Here is a 24,397-nt window from a genome sequence, read left to right on the forward strand (position 1 = left end):
CACTGTTAATTCTTTTTTTTTAAGATCAAATCGATTTCAATATAACCAGCAAGACAAGTAGTTAGGCTAAACCCCCACACCGTCATATACTTAGCAAACCATCACAAACAGCCATATACAAATGTAAATTGCCAAGATTAATAATTAACTTTGTATGTGTGAGTGAGGTTGCAATTTGCATTGCACATGAGATGTACATTTCAATCATTCTACAAACAAACCCATGTACAAGATACAGGATATTGTAAGTGAATTGACATAACAGTTGAGATTGAACATTTCAAATATTCTACAAACAAACCTATGTGAGAGAGAGAGAGAGAGAGAGGGAGAGACTTCTCCTAATTATTGACGTCTTCTTAAAGTTCTTCACCTAGCGCCACTTCACAGCTAGCAGCTGCTGCTGTAGTGGTATGTTCAACGCTTTGGACGTTGTTGTTCCTGTCTGTATCCCCAACAGTAGCCGTAAAAAAGTGTGTCATCTTTGGCAGTGCTGCCAAATACTTACCGGCGTCTTTTAGCTTTTTTCTTTTATTTGAGCCGCTTGGGTAACTTTGGCCTAACCCTTTTCCTAACCCTTAATTTTATTTGCTCGTTTGGACTCGTCTTGCTTCGTCTCTGTTTGTGTATTAAAAAAATTAGGTTTTTTTTTTAGGTTGGTTGGGGGCCCCCTACTATGGGGGCCCCCTACTATGGGGGCCCCAAGCGGCCGCGGTCTATGCCTCTATGGTTAGACCGCCACTGTGCAGAACTATATCAATGTGGGGCTTTGCTGACCATACGCACATGGGGTCAATACGGCAAAAAATGTGGCGTATTAAACTGGCTCTGTCACACCGAAATTGTACCGCCTACGTAATTCGTGCTCGAAACATTACGTCATCATTCGATGCGATTGTCCGTTGCCAGGCAGGTTTCAAAAACATTTGCGCTCATGTTGCCAAAGACGAAATAACATAATACAGAACACTTGTTTTTACTTTATATTTGTATTGTATTGAATGTAGCTAGTAAACTGAGTGTTTAAAGGGTATCATAGTCTAGCTAGCTTGTGTTAATACACTCAGTTTACTAACTAAATGCGATTCAACCATTAAATACAATACAAATATAAAGTTAGCAATGCTAATAAACGAAATTTGTAAAATAAGTGTTATCTGTTTAATGTTATTTCGTCTTTTGACGCTCAATGAATGAGCGCGAATGTTAGCGAATGTTCATAAACCTTCCTACGTCATCGTTCGACGCGATCGTCCATTCCCAGGCAGGTTTGGAATTTTCGAACACAGATTACGTATGCGGTACAATTTTCGCCCCTGGTGCAATTTTGGTGTGACAGCTCCCCTTTTAAAATGAGACACAAACACTTTTAAATGTTTTGGCTCCCCTTTTAAAATAAGTCACACAAACACCTTAAATGTTTTGGCTCTCCTTTTAAAATAAGTCACACACAAACACTTAAATATTTCGTTGATGTGCCTGCTCAGTGGTCTGAACCGTTGCATATACGATCGGAACGTTATACCTCAATGCCTCTTTTCAGAGAATGAATGGTGCTGCTTTTGTAGATGTGTGGCTCTGCAAAATAGGTAAATATGTAGTGGTGGCCTGAAAGTGATCAATTAATATATATTTTACAGTTTCAGTGAACCCAGTGTTTCAGCCGGAATTCGAACACTATGAGATTTTAGAGTAGGCTTAGAGTTCTAGGAAGGTAGGGGGGTGCTACGAAAGGAAATACTCTTAATCACTCTTGTAACCGACAGAAGGCAATTCACATGGCCTGTACCACAATCAACAAATATAATGCACGTTGTAAAATTATATCCACAAAAATATTTCATGATCAAGAAACGCAAAAAGAAAATCTCACTTTCAGGACAGAATTAGACACACAAACAAGTCAATACACATTTCTGGATACACTTATGGATGGCGTTCACCTCATTAATAACTATAATATACATATCATAATAGTTATTAAGATGGCAATAGGTTCTCACATCGTGAAATATTTGTGCAGATATCACTTTACAGAGCACACTTATATTTGTGGATTGTTATACACGCAATGTGAATGGCCTTCTGTGGGTTACAACTTACTGCCTTTGAGATGTATATCGCCCTCTATAGGTGTATGCTATGTATGCATCCACATCTTACACAACTTAATTTTTTTTTATTAGAGGACCGTGAATTTGCCATGTGTATTTCATTTTAAGAAGCACTAGTTCCAACCATATGTGGATTGGGGACACAGATTGTGAGTCATCTTCTGTGGGAATACAATATTGAAGTCCAATAAAAACGACCATACTGTAGCATTGTTTCGAGCATGTTTCCTTAATCTCTGATGAGAAATCATGTTCATTATAAAATTAAGTACAGTACGTCTGTTACATATAGCTCCTTTAAGGCTTTGTATCAAACGATCTATCAATACTTGGGACGGATGTGGAAGAAAAAAAAGAGTGGGTTCGTCAGTATCCAAAAGAAGCATGGCAGAACCACAGGGTAGGTATTTCCTTGTTGAGTTGTAGGCCACAAACCACCACTTTAAAATAGGCCTGCCCCCCTTATAGCCCTGGGTGTAGGGACGTTAGCCACAGTGAGATGGGGGAGACCTGCTGAGAATATCATATCTCATCCCTTTTCCGGTTGGTTGTCATGGTACCACAACAAATGTGTTCATGATTACCCCCACTCAAAACCTTTGGTCCTACCATTGACTTTTCATCATCCAACCCCAGTGGGAATGTAGTGTATGACTAGATTGTTTCTGGTGTGTTCAAGATAGACGGAGATGGTGTTTTTTTCTTGTTTCCGTTACCTTGCATTTCCAACGTGTTTAGATTTGGGTTTTCTCCAGGTGTAGCTAGCGTCTTTCCACATGTTTGGAAGCTGTTTGTTTATTTAACACAGTCATTTTGGGAAGGTTTATGACTAATTTAGCCGCCGGGATGGTTTTTTGGGCGCCCTTTTGGTTGTGTTGTGTTGATAGTTTGTTTAGAGTGTATTTCAGATTTAAAGCAGACCTCAGCGACACTGTTTTAGGCCAACAGGATCTATTCCTGGACATGAAACATTAGCCCTCACTGTGAAGTTGCAGCACTGTCGAGATGTCACGCTGGTGCTGCCTTCTTAGGGGTTGGTCTACGTTATGTTTCTCTGTAAAGTACATTTACCGTACATTTGGGCATTTAGCCGATACGTTTATCCAAAGTGCCTTCAAGTGAGGCTGCGAACAGAGTAACTCAGAATTTAGAAAAAAAATTCTGCACAAGCAAGTTTCTAAAGAGCCACGAGACAGACAGCCATAGGATTCAGAAAGACCAGGTTAAAGATTTTCTTTTTGGTGGAAGTAAATTGCATAAGAGGCCAATCCTTAGAGTACATCACAACAAAGTCAGTGAGAAGTTATGACTCTATGGTTAAAATCTGAGGTCTGAATGTCAGGGACAGAAGAAAGGAACCTGAAATTACCATATTCAATGTGATTATGTCTCAGTTAGCCATTTAAGAATTGTAATGTATTTTACTGTGATACATAAATATTGTTTTATAATACATATAATCATCAGTCTCCTTTTCTTTGTGACACTCCTTTTCAATCATGTTCATGCTTGAAAAAGGGAACCTTTAGGTGCTTGCACACACAGCACAAAGGGGCTTTGGATGTACGTAACGGTACAATGTTTACAACATGCTTTCATCCAATGAGCTTGAGTCATCAGTAGTCAAAACCCATTGCAGTCGCTATGTCCAATTGTTAGGGAGTAAGCCTAGCATGATGTTTATCTCAAAAAGCTAGGTTTCAACATTGCCAACAGTTACTCAGACACCAAATTAGATAAGTAAAATCACTTCATAGTAAACAGAGTTAAAGATATTCGTTATTTCTGTGGTTCAACAGTCTTTGAACGTAGACCTTTCAAAACACCCTGCATCTTTTCATTGAATGACAAAAAGGCATGCCGAATTGGTTGCACAACTGTACATAACAGTGTTGATTGTCGTTACCTGCCTTGGCAGGGAAGGAATTCAGTATTCTAGCTAAACAAGATAAATATAGATTTTGAATTTGTTGTCGAATTCCAGTGAATTAACGGGAGCTATAACGACATCACAAGATGGATATTGCAAGCTTCATTATTAGTTTCCTCTTTGCACACTCCCTGCACTTTATTTAAATAGACGTTGATTTGGCCTGTACTTGCACACTGGCATGGGTTCAGCCTGGTGGAGATACTGAGCGGATGCTTTTCCCATACATTCCTAGAGTCTACCTCTCCCTTTGGTTTGAGTGGTTTCCCCGCTCCCATCCTTACGTCTGGCCACACCACTGTCTCCCAGCAGTGATGACAGGCCTGGCTTATACCCCACATGGGCCCTGCATGCTTTGATTAACCTCTTCAATGGGGGAAAAAAGAGTTGGGGCATCAGGAATGATTTGAAGCTCATTTTCAGCACTAGCGATGGCGAGAGAAGGACATATGTATATCCTTCTCTCGCCATCGATGTATATGTGGGTCTACTGTGAATGTCGGTAGGCCAGTTCAGACAAAAATATAAAGAAGGTACACCACTGCCACCTAGTGATGGTGAGCATGAATAACGTTAATAGTCACAGTGGAGTGAATAAACTAATCCTATTAAAATCTTGCCACAAACACATTTGTTGACTGTAATTAGAGACACGAATAATAAATAATAATTCAAATAAATTTATTAAATACAAAAAAAGGCTCTTGCAGTTCAGTACATAACTGAGCACAAAATATTTGGTAACTAAAAAGGGGGAGGGAGTGCAATGCTGAGGTTAAATCAATTAAAAGCTTTCTTTTTTTATATTCGAGTTTGCCTAGAAGGAATAAACATAAAATTCTGTGCCAAATATATAACATCAAACCCATCGAAATGCCCACTTTCTGAATACAGGCATCAGATTAGAAGAATAAAATAAAATGCCACATAATGCACAAGAACAACTTGAGTCTTGTGTGCGCTGTGCATAAATTCTAAAGCACAGTGATACAAAAGGCATTAGTATCAGTCTTGTATAACCATTAGGAGTATAAGTTCTATCTGTCGGCTATCCCCATGGCTTGGCCTTGAAACTCTTGCCCATACTACAAGAAAAATAAAAAAAGGACAACTTAAGAACCACAGGGAAGCAGAACTAAACATTGTGAGATTGTTTTACCCAACTCTTAAGACAGACAGCAATAGCTGCCTTTTCCCTAAAACTGTTCACAGAGCTACTTGTACAGGAAAAATTAAAACGTGTCTAGTTGGGAAATGTTGTGAAAGCCCCTCTTATTTCGACCAATACACAAGAAAGGAAATTTCAAAGCTAAATATATGAATTTTGGTTACGCTTAGGTATAAATAGAAAAATAAATATGTACGCTATATTGTGCATAGTTTGAGATACAACGTAGTGTGGCAAGTTTGAATTCTAGTCAAAGTTACAGTAAAGCCAATAGGCTAGTGCTCCCTTAAGCTAGTGTTTTTATGTTCGTCAGAGAAAAGAAGAAGCATTTTGCTATTGTTTAGTGAAATACTGAATTGCATTGTTTCAGTATAATGAAAAATAAAAAATCTAAGCAAACAAAAACAAAACACTGACTTTAAGTACATGCATGTTAGGGGCATTGTCCTGAATACGGTATACCTTTTAATCAAGGTCTATTTTGCCAGATTGACCAGCCACCACATGGCTATTGTGTAATGTGGTAGCATTGGGTGGAAGGTCCTCAAACCATACAGAGACTAAGAGGGAAACAAAACTGAGAAAGGGGACAAAAAGAAGCGGATATGGATAGTTTGTCATGCGCTACGTGAAATTATCCAACTGTCACTTCCTCTAAGCCACAGGGTATAGAAGAGCACACCACACTTAATTGCATCATGAAGTAGCTAGAGCTAGAAAATACCTTACCTTATCAATGATAATCAATGTTTGTAAAACTGCTTAACACATGAGTGTTTTGGCCCCCCATTTTATAATTATAAGTATTTTAGAATGGCCTGCCAAAGGGGTCATAAAACCTACGACCGAATCTACACATTACTTCATAAACCTACAGTTCTACGTCATGTGATTCAGCTCTCGAATTGCTGATGACTCTTTGCGAGTTTGGACTGAACATTTTTTACAGCAAAGAAAGTTATAGGCGCCTTCTAAGTTACCAGTGAGGGCGGCGTCGGGGGAAACTTAAAATACCAAACGTGTCTGTTGGTCTTTGGTCTGGCGCTACTGGCACAGGAAGAGAGCGGTGCTACGTAGGCTGGGATGAGAGGGCGGGTTTCTGCCACAAATCAGAGGCTGCCACGAGCCGGCTGCTGTCGGGCCGGACAGAGAGCTTTGCATGTCGCACCCGGGTGACCAGCGGGAAAATGACCCCAGCTCTGCAGTGTTAACACGAGAAAGTAAAACATAATGCCTCCTCAGCAAACTCTAAATATGCAATGGTTAACCGGAGATCTTAGTCAAAGTTCTTATCTGACAATTAAACACAGAATTAGATTAAATTAAAACAATGCATAAAACAAAAGTATTAGAGTTAACTGAAACCATGTCGTGCTTACCTGAAATTAAAAAGTTTGATAAAACACCACTTAAAGTATTAAAATAAACTAAATAGAAGTGTCCATTAAATTGAGTCATAGTTAGCGCGGTAACTCTGGATATGAGATAATAACTTGACTACATGGACAGGGGCTGGAATAGTGAGGTGTCACGGCTGGAAGGCCTCGTTCGTGAGCTTCCATCCGTTTACCGTACTGTCTGTGGTCCTCGTTTTCAAAGTCGAGGTCTGGTCGTCTAACAAATGGTGAGCAGAACGTCGTTTTGGATACCACCTTCGTAAAGTTCTCCCTTGAATCAGGCTTGGGAATCCCGGCTCCCTGCGTTGCCAAGGCAACCTTCTAAAAAGGAAACCGTGGTCAAGGCTGCCAGGGCTTCCTGTCCTTGCCCTTCTGATCAGGAAAGTGCTTGTAGCGACACTTGTCTCCAAAATGGCAGCCGGTCGTCCTCCAGAAGTAACACTCCTCTTCGTTGACAGGGCCTCGTCGCCTCGGCCTGGAGGAGAAGAAGCTGATTAGTGAACTGAAGGACTCAACGCAACAGGTCAATGTGTTGGACAACGGTAGAGGAGCATTCTGGGAGGTTTTCACCCAGACATTTTACAATCGTGCTGTTGAATATGATTAGCACTTTGGAATGGGATATCTAGCTGTGTATACTGTTTAATAAATAAAACTGTGGGGGGACGTGCAACGTCTGGCCTGCAGGGGGAGTATGGCAGGTTGGGAGCACACCGGATCGGCTGGGGGGGTTGGACCTGATTGCGGACACCTGCTCGCAATCAGGCCAATCAGTGTGTGCTTATGTGCCTGCTTTGTGTTGTAGTGTGGGGAACCGGGAGCAGAGGGAGAGAGATCCAACGCGGTCCCCAGACGAGATCACCGATCGCGGAGCGAGAGGACTCTCCCGGCCGGTGATACCTTATAGTTTCAAGCCTCTGTTCGGTTTTACTTTTGTTTGGAATAAACAAGCTCCCAGTGAGGGACGAAGAACTGTGGTCTCTGCGCGCTCTGACTCACTACAAAAACATTTATATAATATCCCAAACCCGTTTTCTAATTTATTTAACCATTGATATGGTTAATCTGCCCACATGTATCAAGTTATTCAAGACTCAGTCAAGCAGCACAAACCTTAACTGCAGCTATTCAAGAACTTTGCTTTGGTCCATAACGAACGCCAAGGGCCTACATGTGAGTGTAAAACGTCCCCTAGCTCGGCTGCTGAAGAGCCACTCACCCGGCTGCTGTGACCGCCTGCTGCGTGGCTGGCAGGCTGGCTCTCAGGGGGATTGAGAGGGCCTTCTGGGTGCGGCGGTCGGGGTACCGCACCACCAGGCGCGTGTTCTCGATGCTACATCCCTGTGAACAGACAGCGAGTCGACGTTAACATCTGGAACATCTGGATTCCACTGTGGAGGCACTATCCTCCGGCATTCATCACTGTCTGTTTTAAGTCACGTCATGCTCATTAACCATGCACATATCTGCATGTTTTTGTATTGCGAGTTCTATTTTGTCCATGTGTGTTCTGTGTGTGTAGGAAGAGCAGCTGACCGTGTTCTCGGCTAATGGGGTTACTGTTCTCAACATTTCTCACACTACAACGTTGCTTAATGTGAACTGAAGAGGTCAGAATGTGGGCTGTGGGCTGTGGGTTGTGTGTTTCAGTGGTGGTGGGTAGGCTCATACGTTCAGCTTCTCCAGAGCGTGTGCCGCCATGGTGGCGTTCTTGAAGTTGACAAAGGCACAAAACTTCTCATGCAGCACACGGATACTGTCTATTTCACCATACCTTCGAAAAAAAAAGTGTAGAATTTATGAACACTCAAAATCATCCCTTCGACCATATAATATTGTGGTTCAATATTTGGAATTCAAAAGACAAAGTATGTCTTCCTTATTTCAGTAAGGGCGGTAAATGCACAGCAGGCTAGTGGAGGTAGGTCATACGTTTTAAAAAGGTCCCGTAAGTGTTTCTCTGTCAACTCGGCCGTCACATTCCCCACCCACAGCGACAGACACGGGCTTCTGATAATCGGAAAAACACATTTCAGCAAACAACTCTCCAATTCAGCTATTCATTTTAAACCCAAGTGGTTTCACACTCAATAGGAAAAATGAAATGTTATTTCCCCAAGAGCAAATAGTTACTCTGGCTGCATCAAGGATGAATCCTGGCTCCCAACTGCAACGAGAAAAGGAAAATTTAACATTATCCCAATGATTTGTTAATAAAACAACAACAAAAAAGGTTGACACATTGGTAATCCAGCTTCTGAAAAGTGGCTTGGTTGAAAGTGACTTGCTGATTGAGTGAACCACTGAACCAACAGTAGGTTGGTCTCTGGGATTATCCTAGGAGGGGGGGTCATATCATGTACATGTTGTAATGTGCTTGGGGATCAAAGTGTGGGAAAAAAGGGAATTATTTTCAACCCTGACTGAAGAAGTGTGTGTATAGGTGTGTGTATATAGTGTATAGGTGTGTGTGCTGGAGGCTTTGGGGTACTGGACCCAGAGCATCTACCTCTGGCCACATCGGGGACCGACGACAGGACCGCTCGCACCGTGGAGAGCTGCTCCAGCAGCAGCACACTTTGAGTTTCTTCAAAGCCATGCGCCTGGAGAGCGAGACAGAGGATCCAGGAGGGGTGAAGAAGGAACGTTAATCATTGACAGACACTTTAAACCCAAGAGAACTAGAGGGAATAAAGATCTATCATTAAAGTGCAGCCATCTTCTTCAACAAGGATGCCTATAGGTAGAGTTAAGACACCTGGATCGAACCAAGAGCCTTTGGCCTCAGAAGCAAAAACCAATGGCTGTACACTATATTAAATGAGGGAGAGCTTTTAAAATGCTTGAAAAAATAAATCCTTAATGATTCCTTTTTGCACAAATGAGGTAAACCATGAATACTACCAATGTGACAAAGCACAGAACAATTTTAGCTGTTACGTACATTTTTGAACCTCCCTTAAAAAGTGATGCAATGACTCAATTACATTAGTTTACAGTATTTACCATCAACTGCAGCACTTTGCAGTGAAAGAGATCGTTGACTGCCTCTTCGCAGTCCTTGTCTAGATTTAAAACCTGCGCCATGGCTTTCTCTGCTTCGCTGTACCTCTGCAAATAAACACAGAAAAACAAGACGTAAAGGAATAACCACGACCATAACTTTGACCGAACATGTTAACCATTGGCTACAGCAGTAGTGATACATCAGTCGATAACAGTATTCAATAGAAGTCTTCAAGGGTTAACATGTTAACCATTGGCTCCAGCAGTAGAGGTACATCAGTCTATTACTGTATTACGTTGAAGTCTTGACCTCATGCCATCCCACTGTGCCCACCTTCATGCCAATGAGGGCGGTGCCTTTGCGGAAGTGTCCTTTGGGCCAGTCGGGTGCCAGGTGGATGGAGCGCTCGGCGTCAGCCAGGGCCAGAGGGTACTGGTCCAGACAGCTGTAGCAGTACGAGCGATTCCCGAAAAACCTGGACGTGGAAGCAAACCCCAAAACAGCAGAAACCTAGGTCAACCTAACCTTTCAGCTTTTCTTTTGCTTTATTTGTATTTCTCTTCATGAACGAATGCCTTGCTAGAAGATGAAATCGGGCTAATTTGAATGCGTTTGTGATTCGTCTGATGACCTTGTAGCATGTTGCAACAACACACGCGTGGCGTACCTGTAGTCCTTGGGGTCACAGCGGATAGCTTCTGTAAACATGCTGACTGCCTGAGAGTACTGGCCCTCCTGCACCAGCCTGATCCCCTTCTCTGCACAACACAAACAGTTCACAGCGACACTTGAGAGCCATGTGGCTGGGCAGATCAGTGCCCGACAACAAGAGAACTGAATCCCCTTAAATCGTCATTGTGACACACACACACACACACACTTTACCTGTCAACGAAGCACTTCTCTTAATTGAATTATCTGGTCCACCATTTATCTGAAAGGAAGGTAAGTTATTGTTGAATTGTTTTGGTTCTGCTTCATTTATTTAAGTGTTTTCTTAAAATTCTTTGATTTATTTTTACTTTGTATAACTTTGCTTCAAACTAATTATTAATTAACCAACCTTTGTCAATGAGTGAAATACTATAGCGGGGTTATGGCCGGTAACCTATATCTATAGATCGTAATCGTTTTGTTTACATTCCTGGTTCAATGTTCACATGTTCCTTTATCAGACTTTGAAGCTGATGCCATAAACCGTGCAGTGATTACAGCAGTATACTGCCACACTGCCACTAAATGAAAGCATGCATGCTGGTATTAATAGTTCCCCTTCAGTTCCTACTGAATCTAATCCAGGAGCTTCTATTCACCTCTCTCCTGGTCTCGTTCTCCTTGTTCTCCTTAGACTTGCGACCCGAGCCCTTGGGTTTAATGTGGCTCGCAGCGTTGGCGAAGAAAGCACTGCTTACATCCCACTCCGGTTCCTTTGGTGGTGAGCAGACAACACAGGGCTGATGTTACGTTCAGTCGTTCAGAGCAGATAACCTAGGGCTGATGTTACGTTCAGAGCAGATAACCCAGGGCTGATGTTACATTCAGAGCAGATAACCCAGGGCTGATGTTACATTCAGAGCAGATAACCTAGGGCTGATGTTACATTCAGAGCAGATAACCTAGGGCTGATGTTACATTCAGAGCAGATAACCCAGGGCTGATGTTACGTTCAGTCGTTAGCAGACATTCAAAAAGCTAAATGATTAGTTATTTTGGACATTTATCAAGTAGAAATACATTACAATACGACATTTCTATGTGGCATTTCAGAGATGGAAATACTAAGGTGCTTTTCAAACATTAGCCAGCAATTGCAAGACATCACTTTGGGTGTAAGTAACCCGCGATGTACATTTGTATCTTTATGAGTAAATAATTACGTTAAAAAGGTAATCAAAAGTTACACTTATTGTAAGCTGCAGTCAAACAATGACTCAAAGGAGCAGTGAATCCATTTTCTTTCATAGGCGTGATTCGGTTAATGAAAGTGATACGGAAACAGGTTAATTCCTGTATTTGCCTGTCTCCGCCGACCAGTTTTTGAACTTTCCTTCTTCTCTGAATTGAAGACATGTTTTCGTGAAGTGAAAGTGTCTTTTCAGAGGCACATCCGTTTCATGACGAAGGGACGCCTTCGTCATGAGCGATGTGTGTGTGGATGTGTGAAGCTTCGTCTGTGCAGCAGTAGATGTTGATGGCCACGTCCGAGAGAGGGTTAAGCTTTTCGGGAACTTAATAGTATTCGATTTCATATGCAACATCATATCCCACCTTCATAGAACTGTCATCCCAATTCGAGCTGAAACAGGGCATTCCCTTACACGTCAACAACTACTTTGTCCCTGAGCGCCCCTCTGCTCCCTCATACCTCCTCACTGGGCCCGGCTTGGCTCTTCTGATGACCCTTTATCCCTAAAGGAGCCACGGCTGGGGACATTTCCTCACTTTGAGGAACGGACGTGTGTACTGCCCATTCCTCCTCTTCAACTTCGAAAACCTCCTCCTCATCGTCGTCAACGGCAACCACTTCTGCTTCGGACTCACTCTCGTCGCACTCAGAGTCTGCGCTGCCATCCTCGTCTTCGTCCTAAAGTACAGAAACGTAGACGTTATTGCGCATTTTCACAGAGCACAACATACGCAGTTTAAAATGACCCGTACCTGTTCAGCGTTCTCACTCTGTTTCACCAGTTCCTGCTTTTTACGTTCCCTCTGACGCTGGAAATAAAGAGGGGAATGCATTTAAATATAAATAATATTATTATGAAGCAAACATCAGGAAAGCCTCCAGAGGCTGTACTGGTCATTGCACTAATGCCTTAGCTCAGTGAACCAACTTACTGGACACATTCAAACAGGGGTGAGCGAGCGGCCATACCTTCCTCTTAGCTCTGCGTCGCTCCGCTCGCTTCTTTGCCTTCTCCTCCTCGCTCAGACCGTCCTCTCCATTGAGAATGTCCTACACACACACACACACACACACACACACACACACTTAAGGATATGTTTCAATATGACTTCATAATCACCAACAATTGCTCTTATAGACTTGCTGCCCTAGGCCAGAAGAGTGAGCTTTTATAGACAATGAACGAGCGACGTGGCCTTGAAGTGGTTCACAGAATGAGTCGGTAGCATAAGCTCCCACGCGATCTAGTGGGAAACAGTATGAGAGGAGAGATTCACAGAGGAACATTCCTAAGATAAGAAAGAAAAGCTTGTTCACCTGTGACAGGGAGCCCACATGAGGATCAGAGGGAGCATGACCACAGTCCATCAGCTCCTCCACTGCCTGGACATTAGGACCTGGGAGAGGACACTCCGTCAGGGCATTCCACCGAAACACATTGTTCTAGAGTCAACACGTCCAGCAGCATTATGCCCAAGAGAATAAATAACAGCAGGAGCATACAGGAGCAAGCAGAGGGCAGGCATCGTGCCTACAGGTAGGTTGTGGATATTGGGGATCGAACCCAGAACCTTTTGACAAGGAGTTCATCCACCACACTATCCTGCCCCCACAGTTATAGCAGTTAGAATCTGTACCTCTTAGAGAAACGATAATAGATGTGCTTCAAAGATATCTAGGAACATTCCAGTTTGTTTTCTCAAGTCTAAACCAGTACCCAGTCCTCGGGTTTGTGTTACACTATTGTAGCCTTCTGCTTAATGGTATTGTGTGTCCTGTGTGTTTCTCTGTGTGCGCACAAATCAGCAACACATTTCTTTCAACGTGTCACGTTAAGCTGTGTGGTACAAAATAGCTTTAAAAAGATCAGAAACCTATATTGCATTTAGGAGTATTGTTAGGAACCGAAGCGAGAGTGGGAGTGAGAACCATACTGGGGTTTCTCTGCCCCTTGAGAGGAACAGAACTCTATCAGGTTTTCTGTTGTTTTATTGTCAGTGTGGATGCGCCACTTGCAAGGAGTTCAAACATTGCAGCATTTCTATTCAGTTACTTGCAAGCATAATGGATAGTTGCTGGCAAACAATGAATAGCATAAACCATAGTAGGAAGCTTGTGGTTACCAAAACGAATAAATGCAGTTTAGCACAAGATCATTTCCGTGCCCTTTTTTGTTGCAGTGAGACAGAAAAGCATTTGAATCACTGCAGTCTCCCACATCATATAGCTGATGTAAACTAGGGCTGCAATGATACATGCTGTGCAGAACCCGTGCTCCCCTAGGAGTGTATGAGATGTCATAACCCCAACATAAAGACTGCTCATTATGCAGAGCACTTTTGGTACCTTGAACAGCTCCACAGCAAAAGATAATTATTGATAATAAAATAGTCACCAAGTAATTTAGCAAGTACGAATAAACATCTGATGCTTATTGTTGTAATTGAATTCATATATTTGGTTCATGGATCATTCTAATCTTTTTTCTCTGCTAGTTATCAGATAAAACAAAGCACACTAAATACATCCCCTTAGACTCTGGGAACTTGGGATGGCATTTGCTATCGTTTATAACATTTAACAGACTTAATTGTTAATCTTAATTTTTACATCCAACTCTCACTCCAGTTTCATGTCTTAACCTCGCACTTCTTCCCTCATCCTCTATGGGAATAATCGTTAGTTGCAGTTCTAAAAGTAACACAATTAGACTATTATGTGACTGTTTTGCTCTTAAACATGTTGGAAGTTTTGTTTGCACGAAAAACACCATAATCGTATGAACCATTCCTATAATGGTATAGGAAATTTACAAATTCTGGGTCTTAGTCAAATTCCCTGACAGACACACACACACACACACACACACACACACACAATAAAGCAAATGTGACATTATTTGGCTGTAGACATGAAGCGATTACCTATTTTTTTTCCTCTGTGGAATAACCAACACTTAACATTTAATAAACATCAAGTCTCGAGTCTCAAACTCTGCCCCACATATTTGGTCTACAAATTGTGTCAAGCATCTCTTTCGTGTTTTCCAATGCCATAACAGTTCTGCAGCACCACGACTCGTGAGAGCTTCAGATTGACTATTGTTGGCATCTCATCCGAAAACCTATAGACTGAGGTCATCAGCGAACTTATTATCGTTATATAGGCGGGTTTGATAGTTTTCTATTTTTGCAAAAGCTGTCCGGTTGACGGTTCCACCTGCATAGAAACAGGAGGCCTCGTACATCGACAACCAACCAGAATCTCCCTTTCCAACAATACAGTCAAAGGAATGTTTCAGTAGACCTACCCAGAAGGGCTCTTCAGTCAAATGCGTATATCTACTCCTGTTTTAGCAAAGATCTAAGGGAATTATCTTTGCAAAAGGAGTCTCAAGTTATTCTTCACAAAACAGTTAGTACTTATACCGCTGCCTAACGTGTAAAGTGAATTATCCACATGGGAATATGATTTAAATTTCCATTTCTTTCTGAGTACCTAAAATATGAGCGGTTCACCTTAAATGGCATTTCAGATGCCCTTAATATACAGTAATGTTAATGAAGCCTTCAAACTGCTTACGGAACGAGTAAGCCTTTAGTTCCCAAAAATATAATCACTAGTCATATTGATCACCACACTAAATTAAACTGAAATGGAAGTAAGGGAAAAACCCCATCGCTTTAGTTTGTCGGCAAAACGAATTTCGGATGTCTACAGCTATGTTGTACTGGTTTAGGCAACGAGCAGCCACATAAACAAAAACCCTGAGCCCCATGCAAGCTAATAAACGCTCAACTTATCACGATAGAAAGTGATACACAGGACAAATATCGCCTTTAAGTATTCACCAAACAATTTTTAATTTGATCAGTTCTCTCGACGAACATCGAGGCACAGCAAGCAGGGTGTAGCTGGCAACATTTATAGACACTTTCCCTGTTCCACTTGCAGTATACTGTTTACTTATCCGACGAGAACCTGTACATTGAACACTTATCGTAAAAGTCATACATTTAGCGAAACATTTTCGGTCAGACCATTATGTCGCTCATTTTATACCAGGATAAAAGTTTTTGAAAGTTTGGAGAAGTAGGGGGTTCTCACCGCTCCCGAGTCCCAAGAGCCTGCATAAATCCCTTGTGAACTTCATGAGCGCAACCATCCAGCATTATTAATTCAAATATATTTCATTACAATGTGCACGACTGCAGTTAACACATTGTTTGGCTACATTTAGTCAACGGGTATCGAATTTTGCCGTAATCGCGGTGGTTCAGTCCGCTTCCTGACCCTGTAACGTAGTTGGAACCACCCTAATGTGCGCCTTAAAGGGACAGTCCCCACTTATTATGGCCCCATTAATGTAAATTAATTGCCAGGACATAATGTAAAAACTAATGGCTAGTGTAGAAGGGTTCACTTTTGCAAGCCATGTTCAAAATTAAGGACGCACTTTCCTGGTTTCATATTCAACCTGAATTTATTGATACAAATGTAAACAATAATAATTCACAGTAATAAGTAGGAGTCAGGCAACTGGGAAGCTATAATAGTTATAAACACATTTGACTTTCAATTAGTCAATTCAATTAGCATATCTTGTGTCACTGATTGGCTATATTCATCAGTTAATGTCTGACCATGATTTATTTATTGAAGTTTAATGCTCTTGTATTAATTTAACAAGTTTTTACTTGTAATTTGACACATTGTTATGTCTCCAAACCCTCACATTAGCACAGTTTATGGTATCGGACACTTTACACATTCTATTTTGAGGGAGGGGATGTGTCGATCTCAGTGTTAACACCAGCATGTGCACTTCCACGGGTCTCCATCAATTTTCAAGATGTTTGACAGCCAAATCATTGGTACAAGATCCAAACGGCGTTGCTGTCCAGTAATGCCATCTAGCTACGTTTCATGTCGGCCATGACAGCCAGAGCAGCATTCCAGCCGGGAGACCCCATCACTCCACCACCTGAGAGATAAACACACAATCTAATCAATCATTGCAACTTTATCAATACAGCACCTTTGCTGCAAAACTGCAAAACAACACAGTGAGCAAAGGGAACAACATAACAAGACATGGAGTTAGTCTTAAAAACACAGTAGGCCTACACAATCATCAGAAGGTAAGGTGGTACATTTAAAAGGTCAAGGTTAACTAAACCAAAAACTACTATGCAACACTCTTCTGGATTTGAAGCTAAACTATAGAAAAAAAATCTAAATAAATCTATTTATTCTATTCTAAAAGAGACCAACTGAAGGGACTTAAGAACCGGTTGCAATACCTTAGGGACCTTAGGGGCCTACTTTACCATCAGTGGTGCGGTGTCACACTTGCTCTCCATGTGACTGGTGGCGTTCATAGTCCTTTTGAAGCTCTTATATAAATTACAGGCAACAATCCTCAAAGCCATTATTGATGGGAGATATAGCCCCATGCGGTAAAACAAGGCAAACCTGGATGACAGCCACTGCCACACAAGTAGAGCCCTTTGATAGGTGTGCGGTAGTTGGACAGGCAGGGCAAAGGTCGTGCCAGGTAGAGCTGGTCCAATGACATTGATCCATGGAAGATATTCTGCCAAGAGTGGGGGCAAATAGATCTCTCCATTACATTCTCTTAAAGGCCCACATTCCATAATAAATACCATGACCTCAATAAAAAATGGAAAAGCAAAAAATAAATAAATATTATCTTTGTAATAGTGATAGAATGGTGGGTGTTTGGTGGGTGGAAAGAGTACAGAGAAAAAGAAGAGTTGGTAAAAAAATAAAATAAATAAATCCTTCCATGTTCTTATCCAAACCAAGTCAATTCTTCATCCAAACTATTTTTATTTTTCAAAGTCTTCGGAGGTGTGATACAATTGTATGGAGTATATTATGTAGTAGAAATTGCATGGAGCACAATATACAACTAAAAACAGCTATTTCTTAAGCAAAATGCAAATCCTCCTGACAAATAATCCCATCATCACACAGGCTGTGTGTGCACTTCAGTAGAATAGATTAAACCCTTTTAAACCCTTCAGGTTCCAAGACTAATTTCCTCAGAAACATTTTTGTTTAGAGGTTGATTGTAAAATAATGAATAATAATGAATAAATAAAAAAATGTGGAATATGTAGAATAGCTTAAAGCCTAGACGGCCTGATGGTTCCCCTTTGATATATTGACTTTATAGTTCAAAGTGTGAGGGTCCCTTTTCAAATCGCTCTTCCTCCCAGCGTACTTGAGCCTGTGTGATAGGCTCCACCACATCACCCATTGAAATACCTCCCTCCACAGAGAAAAAGACCACAACAAACCCCTCCGGTTAGCCCGAAGATCCTCTCCAGATCAGGGGGAGTGAGGATATCCCGGCCCACCACCGAGCTCTTGAACCCTGGGGCATATTGCTCCACCCAGTCAAACACTGAGGAATTGGGAGATACAAATACAGGCTTGAGTCTTGTGTTTGGGTCAATCAATGACAACATGCCCCGAGGGGAACAAAGCTAGAACCGTCAACACAACATGAAACACTGAACACTGGTGACTGAATGTCACCGAAGCAGTTTTTGATGGCTTTAAGAAGATCTTACCGAGATCGGCATATGCTTCCTTGTCCTGATCGGTCCATTCCTTGCCTTCTAAATAGTAGGGGGTGAACTGGGTGAAGAATGACACAACATGGCCACCGGGGGGTGCTAGAGTGGGATCCAGCACAGAGGGGATGGTCATCTCCAACATTGGCCTGTCAGAAGAGAAAGCCCCATAACGGATGAGGGACAGGCTGTGTTGGTGTTTGCACGTGTTTGTGCGTGCTTGTACTTTTGTACATCCATAAGACCATAGACTAGTGCAGACCTTGTTGAATACTTTCCGTTGATGGACTCTTTGTAAGCAGTCTCCAGTACTTCCACACTCTCACAGTTGAGGTGGACGGAGCACTGATGGTGCGGGCCCGGCTTCCCATCTGGGCTGGGCGCCGCCAGGAAATTGGGCAGTTTGTCTACAGCAACTGTAAAACAGAAAAGAAGGATATGATTTCAGGTTTGTGCTAAGGTGTGAATTTGTTATTCCTTTTTGTATTTAGAGAAATGTAATGGAACCTTTTGACAGAGGTGTGATAGTCTGGTGCAAAAAGGAGCTGCATCTTTAACACTTTACCAGTCAAAGGAAACCTTAATACGACTATAATCAATGAAAAATATAGCTTAATATATCGTACCGTTGATCTTGGTGACAGGGGAGGTGTAATCAAATTGATCAATGGCTTTGATGAACTCTGGAGATAGGGAAGCCTGTTATAAAAAGTACATGTGATTATAGAGAATATAGATATCGCTTACATGTTAAAAATATCATCATCAGGCAGGGCCTTCCTTCATCACCTGTGGCGTGAGCTTCTTGAAGGTGACGTAGGGCGTAGCATTGGACAGAACCAGTTTACTGTGGATCTCTGAGCCGTCCTTCAGAACCACGCCCTTTGCAACACCATCTGGACCAACCAGAATCTCCTGTACATCCTGCCAAGCCAATAGAACTTTAGAACTCTGATAAAAGATTGTTAAAAAAAGTGACTCCATTAATAGGTCAAAAAATGATTGGTAAAAAAACAATCATAGCAAGCAATCTCAAGTGGGGTCCCAACCCCAAGTGTGGGAAAAACTGAGCTAACTCCTTAGCCACGTCAAGGGACAGACACTGTAATGTGTACACCCAAGCTTGGACTAGAATCAGGTCAGACAGCCTTGGACTAGAATCAGGTCAGACAGCCTTGGATCAGAGTCAGGTCAGCCTTGGATCAGAGTCAGGTCAGCCTTGGATCAGAGTCAGGTCAGCCTTGGATCAGAGTCAGGTCAGCCTTGGATCAGAGTCAGGTCAGCCTTGGATCAGAGTCAGGTCAGACAGCCTTGCCTTTTCAGTAAAGATTGAAGCCCCAAGGGAGCGGGCAGAGCTGGCGATGGCATTGGACACGCCTCCCATGCCTCCTTCCACATAACCCCATGAGCCCTTCTCCTTCTCCAGCTCCCCCATCACGTGATGCAGGAGCACATACCTTCAACACAACCACCATGAGGATTGGTAATCACACCCTCGAAAATGTCAATTTTTTTTTCTGATAACATTTCATTATGACGGTTGCACTTTATGTGCTTGAGTGTGGATCTGTCCCAAAACATTCTAATCACATTGCCTACTATGTGTCTACCATGGCTATCAAGGGGAGAATGTGTTCTTTGACATAGCTCACCCACTACCGGGGTTGTATGGACTGGTCATGGCTCCGATGACAGCGTCGGTAGCCAGCGTTGCCTTCAGCGGCTCGGACTCAAACCACTGGTTAAGGATCTGAAAACCCAAAGGTCTTTTAGCCTCTAGGAAGATCCTCGTAAGGTATACACTAACACGCTGTTGAGGCTGTTAACTCACCTTCATTATCGGCGCTGTGACGATCTCATAGAAGTCTGGGATGTTCTTTCCAAGTTTCAGGCCTTTCAACACATACAGTCCACATAAATGATGACAGAAGGATCCAATAAGTCATCCGTAGTCAAGTAGTCAATAATGGATGTGTATATTATGAATAGTTAGGACGATAGATTATAGTTGCAATTTATCGATACCATTGAGGTGTCTAAGATGGAAGCGTACCACATTTGACAAGTGGCATCAAAGTCTTGGCCGCTTTGATTCTGGTTCTCAGGGACCCTGAGGTCAGACCTATGATGTCAACTGGGGGGGCGTCAAGGAGAGGTTGGGCAGCTGAGGCAAGCTTATCCAAATAAGCGTTAAACTCTCCATAGGCCTGCGTGTTTGGAAAAGAGCGAGTTAATGTACTATGTACTGCATTCATGTCTCAGTGACATGAATGCAGTTTCCTCCTTCTTCCCAAACTACTACCTATAGTGTTTCAGACTAAGAGACTCAATTCAAAGATTAAATTATAAATCTATCAGGGATCGCCATCACTTGACACATGACTACTTGATGCTGTCGCAGACGATGACATCATTTTAGAAGTACCAACTGACCCCTTCCAGGCCAGCTATCTTAAAAAAGGAGCGGTGGGGGGTGGTTTCTCAGTAGGTTGCACTTTTCAACCTCACCACTAGATGCCACTAAATCCCACAAATTGCACCTTTGAGGGAGCTTGATCATGGGAAAACACACTAGGAGCATAATAGCGTAATTTCACCCTGTACTGGTCAATAGACTATAATTGTCTTAAAAATGTGTTATTACCATAACTATATGATAAATATATTATGGGTTTATAACAGTGGACCCTTGAAACGACCTACCATGGCATCCTTCTTGGAAAACTTTCCAATCTCCTTCCGGTTCAGGACCATGTCTGAGCCGAGCGTGAGGGATCGGGGGGGCGCTCCCCCCACCCCCCCCTCCAGCATAGGGCTGAATGCATGGGGGTTCCTCCTGTAGATCTTCAGCCCGTGTTTCTAAAGACACGCATGAACACACACAACGCAGAACTCAAGTCAGGGCCTCGCACATTGTTCCATCTGCAAACAAATACCCTTCATCTTTTGTGGTAAAGTATTTTACATTATATACATTATTAAAAAATCCTTTTGAGCTCAACTAGAGGCTCTCATCTGGTGGACCAACATGTGTCGGTAGTGATTCAGTCACAACCAGAATTGACATGAAGATTAAGGTTTGGCATATGCTCAGTCAAAGGGCCGTGGGTTGACCAATCAGTTGAGAATCACTTAAGAGAAGACAGTAAAATAGATAAGAATGTGCTGATTGTGTTGCAAGTATTGCAGTGTTCAGGATATTCTGGATGAACTTGCTACCTTGAGTTCCAGGTCTTCATAGATGTGGGGTCTGAACAAACTAAGCAAATATGAACACCTGGAAAAGTGAAACCCTGTTGCAGGGAGGACAGATTTATATAAAATTAGAACATTATCAACACCCGTATTACAAAAATGTCATCATTTCTTATTATATCTCAAACTCGAATTTGTTCCATTAGAGGCAGTTTCTTAACCTACATGAAAACCTACGAAGCATTTATACAAAATCCATTCTTCGCCCTGGCTGCAGATAGTTTTTAGTGTTCTGGTACATTGACTGGAGCCTCCACCTTACCAGGGAACAGTTCTTCTGTAACGGCGGCTCCGCCCAAAACGTGGCGACGCTCGAGCACCGCTGTCTGCAGCCCTCCTTTCTGGAGATATGCAGCCTGCATGGGACAAGCGAATTAATATATGGCCATATGTATGAGAAATATGAGTGGGCTACTAGTTGCTGTTCATTTTACTTACCGCCACCAATCCATTGTGTCCTGGATGCAAATATTGATCCGATAGAAAGATATGAAAGACATTGCCAAGTGGACATGGTTGGACAGGTTAACAGAAACTTAAGCGACTAAAATCGAACCCAACTCGGTAGAATTGAGCAATGCAATTGTGTCACCAAATCATATTTAACAAATATCGATAGCATTATTATGCCAATGGTTCACACAAATAGTGTGTCCAGCAGATTGCAGTTTGTTTACGAAAGGCCTGCAAGTTTTACAGCCTACAAGCAAAGTGGCGGCTATATTGCAGGCACGTAACATCGTCCAAAGTTGATCCATGGAGCCACAAACGTTGTGAATCCCGTTGGAGGAAATGTATTTCGGACTTTACTATAAACCCTTTAGTTTAGAAACGTATAGGCCTATTAAAGTGCTGCTATCGCAATATATAGGCCTTAATTGTCTGCCGGAACATTTGCACTGGATTTTGCATTCCTACCTCCTCCGATTACCAGCACGTCATACTGGGATTTGAGCGCAGTGTGGCTTCTTCTGCTGGACGCGTTCTGTATGCTTTGGATAACCCGACTGCCTTGCCTCGTCCACACCGCTCCTGCCATGCCAAATACGGGGCATGCAAACGTTTCTGGCCGTAAAGAGAACGAGTGTGCTATTTTATGTTTCCGAATGAGCTTATGGAAGGGGACAAATCCAGCACGTTATAGGGTCCCTGGGTCATAGTACTTCGATATTTGTACTTCCTCCGATATCCACTAGTCTTCAGCTTTTAGATTTATGAAGGGGTGGCGCTAGAAGTTGGCAATAATCAGCCATAAAAAAAGGAAATACACACACACACACACACACACACACACACACACACACACACACACACACACACACACACATTGTAAATGGAGACACATACATGCATTATGTGTTTGCGCAGTCTTTATTTGCCTGTACGCGCGCTTGCGTGCGTGTTGTATTTTTCTATATTAAAGAAGTCCAGCTTCTGTTACTGATGAATCAATCCACTTCTGCAAATAAAAGTAGTCCAGCTTCTGTCTCCTGTCTTTGTTTAATGTTAACATGTGGCATGACAATATGCTTACAGATAAGATGCCTTTTATTAATCCCTAAGGAAATGCTTAAAAGAGAAGGGCCAAGGTGGGGATTGTGGAGGAGTTCCTCCTTCAATAGCTCAGCTATTGGGCGCCAGACTGGAATGCACTGGTTGGAGTCATGGTTTGTATGAAATGGACCTGTATGCTATCATGTACTCTGACGCTGCTCGTCAATGTTTAAGTCTTTATTGTCTGGAGTTTGAGACGGTGGCCTTTGGCGGTCGGTGCACTGCCCCCCCCTCCTCCACTGGGTGGCCAGTGCCTTCTCAGACAGCCCTTCTCTGTCCTTTCTTTGTCTGAAGAGCCAAGCTGAGTACTCTACTGGGCTCCAGACAAGACGCAGGGTGGTGGTGTTTGAAAACGTATTATTGTAAAGGTTGACATGCTCCATGATCTGGTGCTCCATGTTGCCATGCAGGAGGTCTCTCCCTGAGTGTGGTGACGGCTGCTTTACATGGGCACCCTGTGCACATTCACTGCTCAATGGGCAACAGTTGTGCACGTGTGATGGATGATTCAAGCAGCCTCACCTGGACCAACTAAGAATGATTTGACTCTTGGGTTGGGTGAGGCTTAGCAGATATAAGCAGATATATGTGGCCAGGGAAATAACCTGGGTTAAGATACAAAACTCTGCAGCTACATTCAATACGTTGCTCTTGGGTTATAACAAACGTAGGAGACACACTGTATGAATGGTTTAAGTAAAGTAATGTATTTACTTTACATGAACAAGATGAGGGTGGATGTCAGTGGAATCATTAGTGTGAGGTGTGCATGAGGGTTGAGATAGTTTGTGGATGTTGTTCCAAAAAGAGCCAGACCAATGAGGACGTCTGGAATGATCTGAGGATGAATGTAACAGGTAGGGCAGGCAACTGTGGATGCATTTGTTCCAGCCATTTCTTCAAAAGGTTTCTATGGTCATTTGTAGTCCATGCCGCCGGCCAAGTTGCCTTACCCTATTGTTGACCTGACCCCTTCACGCGGCCCATGCCATTTGTAGGGGGGAGCACCATCACTTTTCCGCCCACTTGGAACTCCCTGACCTGGGCGCCACAGTTATATACCTGTGGGGTATATGGGGTGATGGTTGTTGTTCTCAGGCCTCTATCACCGTGTCGAGCAACCCCCTGGGTCTCTGACCACAGAGCTGCTCCGAGGGGGAATCCTGTGGAGCGCCCTGATGGAGAAAAGGACATAGCGGAGAAGCTGCTCCCAGTTCTTCCCGTCGACAGCAATCATCTTGCTCAACATCTGTTTCAATGTTTGGTTGGGCTAAGCCTTGTGTAATCCCCCCCCCCCCCCCCCCCCCTTACCCCACCCTGACCACTGATAACAGAGAATAAGAGAAAATCGGCCAGCTTGTTCTGAAATAGTGAATTCAGAGTCAAGTGCGGAGCATGTGCACAAACTGGAAGTCCATAAAGTTATGTTTTCTCAAAATAACAACATGAGCGATGGCCCCT

At 42.7% G+C, this 24,397-nt stretch overlaps 2 protein-coding genes across 2 annotated transcripts; both read right to left on the minus strand.

The window, feature by feature from the left end:
- Positions 1 to 4,701: 4,701 nt before the first annotated feature.
- On the minus strand, positions 4,702 to 15,811 carry LOC307070313 (uncharacterized protein). The gene is made up of 16 exons (XM_079728746.1): positions 15,630 to 15,811; positions 12,840 to 12,919; positions 12,492 to 12,572; positions 12,275 to 12,331; positions 11,982 to 12,200; positions 10,930 to 11,043; positions 10,502 to 10,550; positions 10,284 to 10,374; positions 9,950 to 10,091; positions 9,616 to 9,720; positions 9,119 to 9,212; positions 8,743 to 8,776; positions 8,542 to 8,619; positions 8,281 to 8,383; positions 7,829 to 7,950; positions 4,702 to 7,084 (listed from the first exon to the last, which is right to left on the minus strand). Exons 1-16 carry the CDS (start codon positions 15,685 to 15,687, stop codon positions 6,949 to 6,951), a joined length of 1,563 nt encoding a protein of 520 aa, XP_079584872.1. The 5' UTR covers positions 15,688 to 15,811; the 3' UTR covers positions 4,702 to 6,948.
- Positions 15,812 to 16,054: 243 nt separating this feature from the next.
- Positions 16,055 to 22,493, minus strand: pyroxd2 (pyridine nucleotide-disulphide oxidoreductase domain 2). The gene is made up of 16 exons (XM_079730444.1): positions 22,301 to 22,493; positions 21,821 to 21,840; positions 21,645 to 21,738; positions 21,347 to 21,420; positions 20,831 to 20,986; positions 20,181 to 20,334; positions 19,959 to 20,020; positions 19,780 to 19,877; positions 19,443 to 19,584; positions 18,917 to 19,051; positions 18,754 to 18,826; positions 18,390 to 18,543; positions 18,125 to 18,276; positions 17,849 to 17,955; positions 16,998 to 17,118; positions 16,055 to 16,506 (listed from the first exon to the last, which is right to left on the minus strand). The coding sequence occupies exons 1-16, from the start codon at positions 22,419 to 22,421 to the stop codon at positions 16,436 to 16,438; spliced, it is 1,734 nt and encodes a 577-aa protein (XP_079586570.1). The 5' UTR covers positions 22,422 to 22,493; the 3' UTR covers positions 16,055 to 16,435.
- Positions 22,494 to 24,397: the final 1,904 nt, after the last annotated feature.

Source organism: Pollachius pollachius (assembly GCF_949987615.1).
Source record: "Pollachius pollachius genome assembly, chromosome: 2".
In the NCBI taxonomy this organism is placed as follows: Eukaryota; Metazoa; Chordata; class Actinopteri; order Gadiformes; family Gadidae; genus Pollachius; species Pollachius pollachius.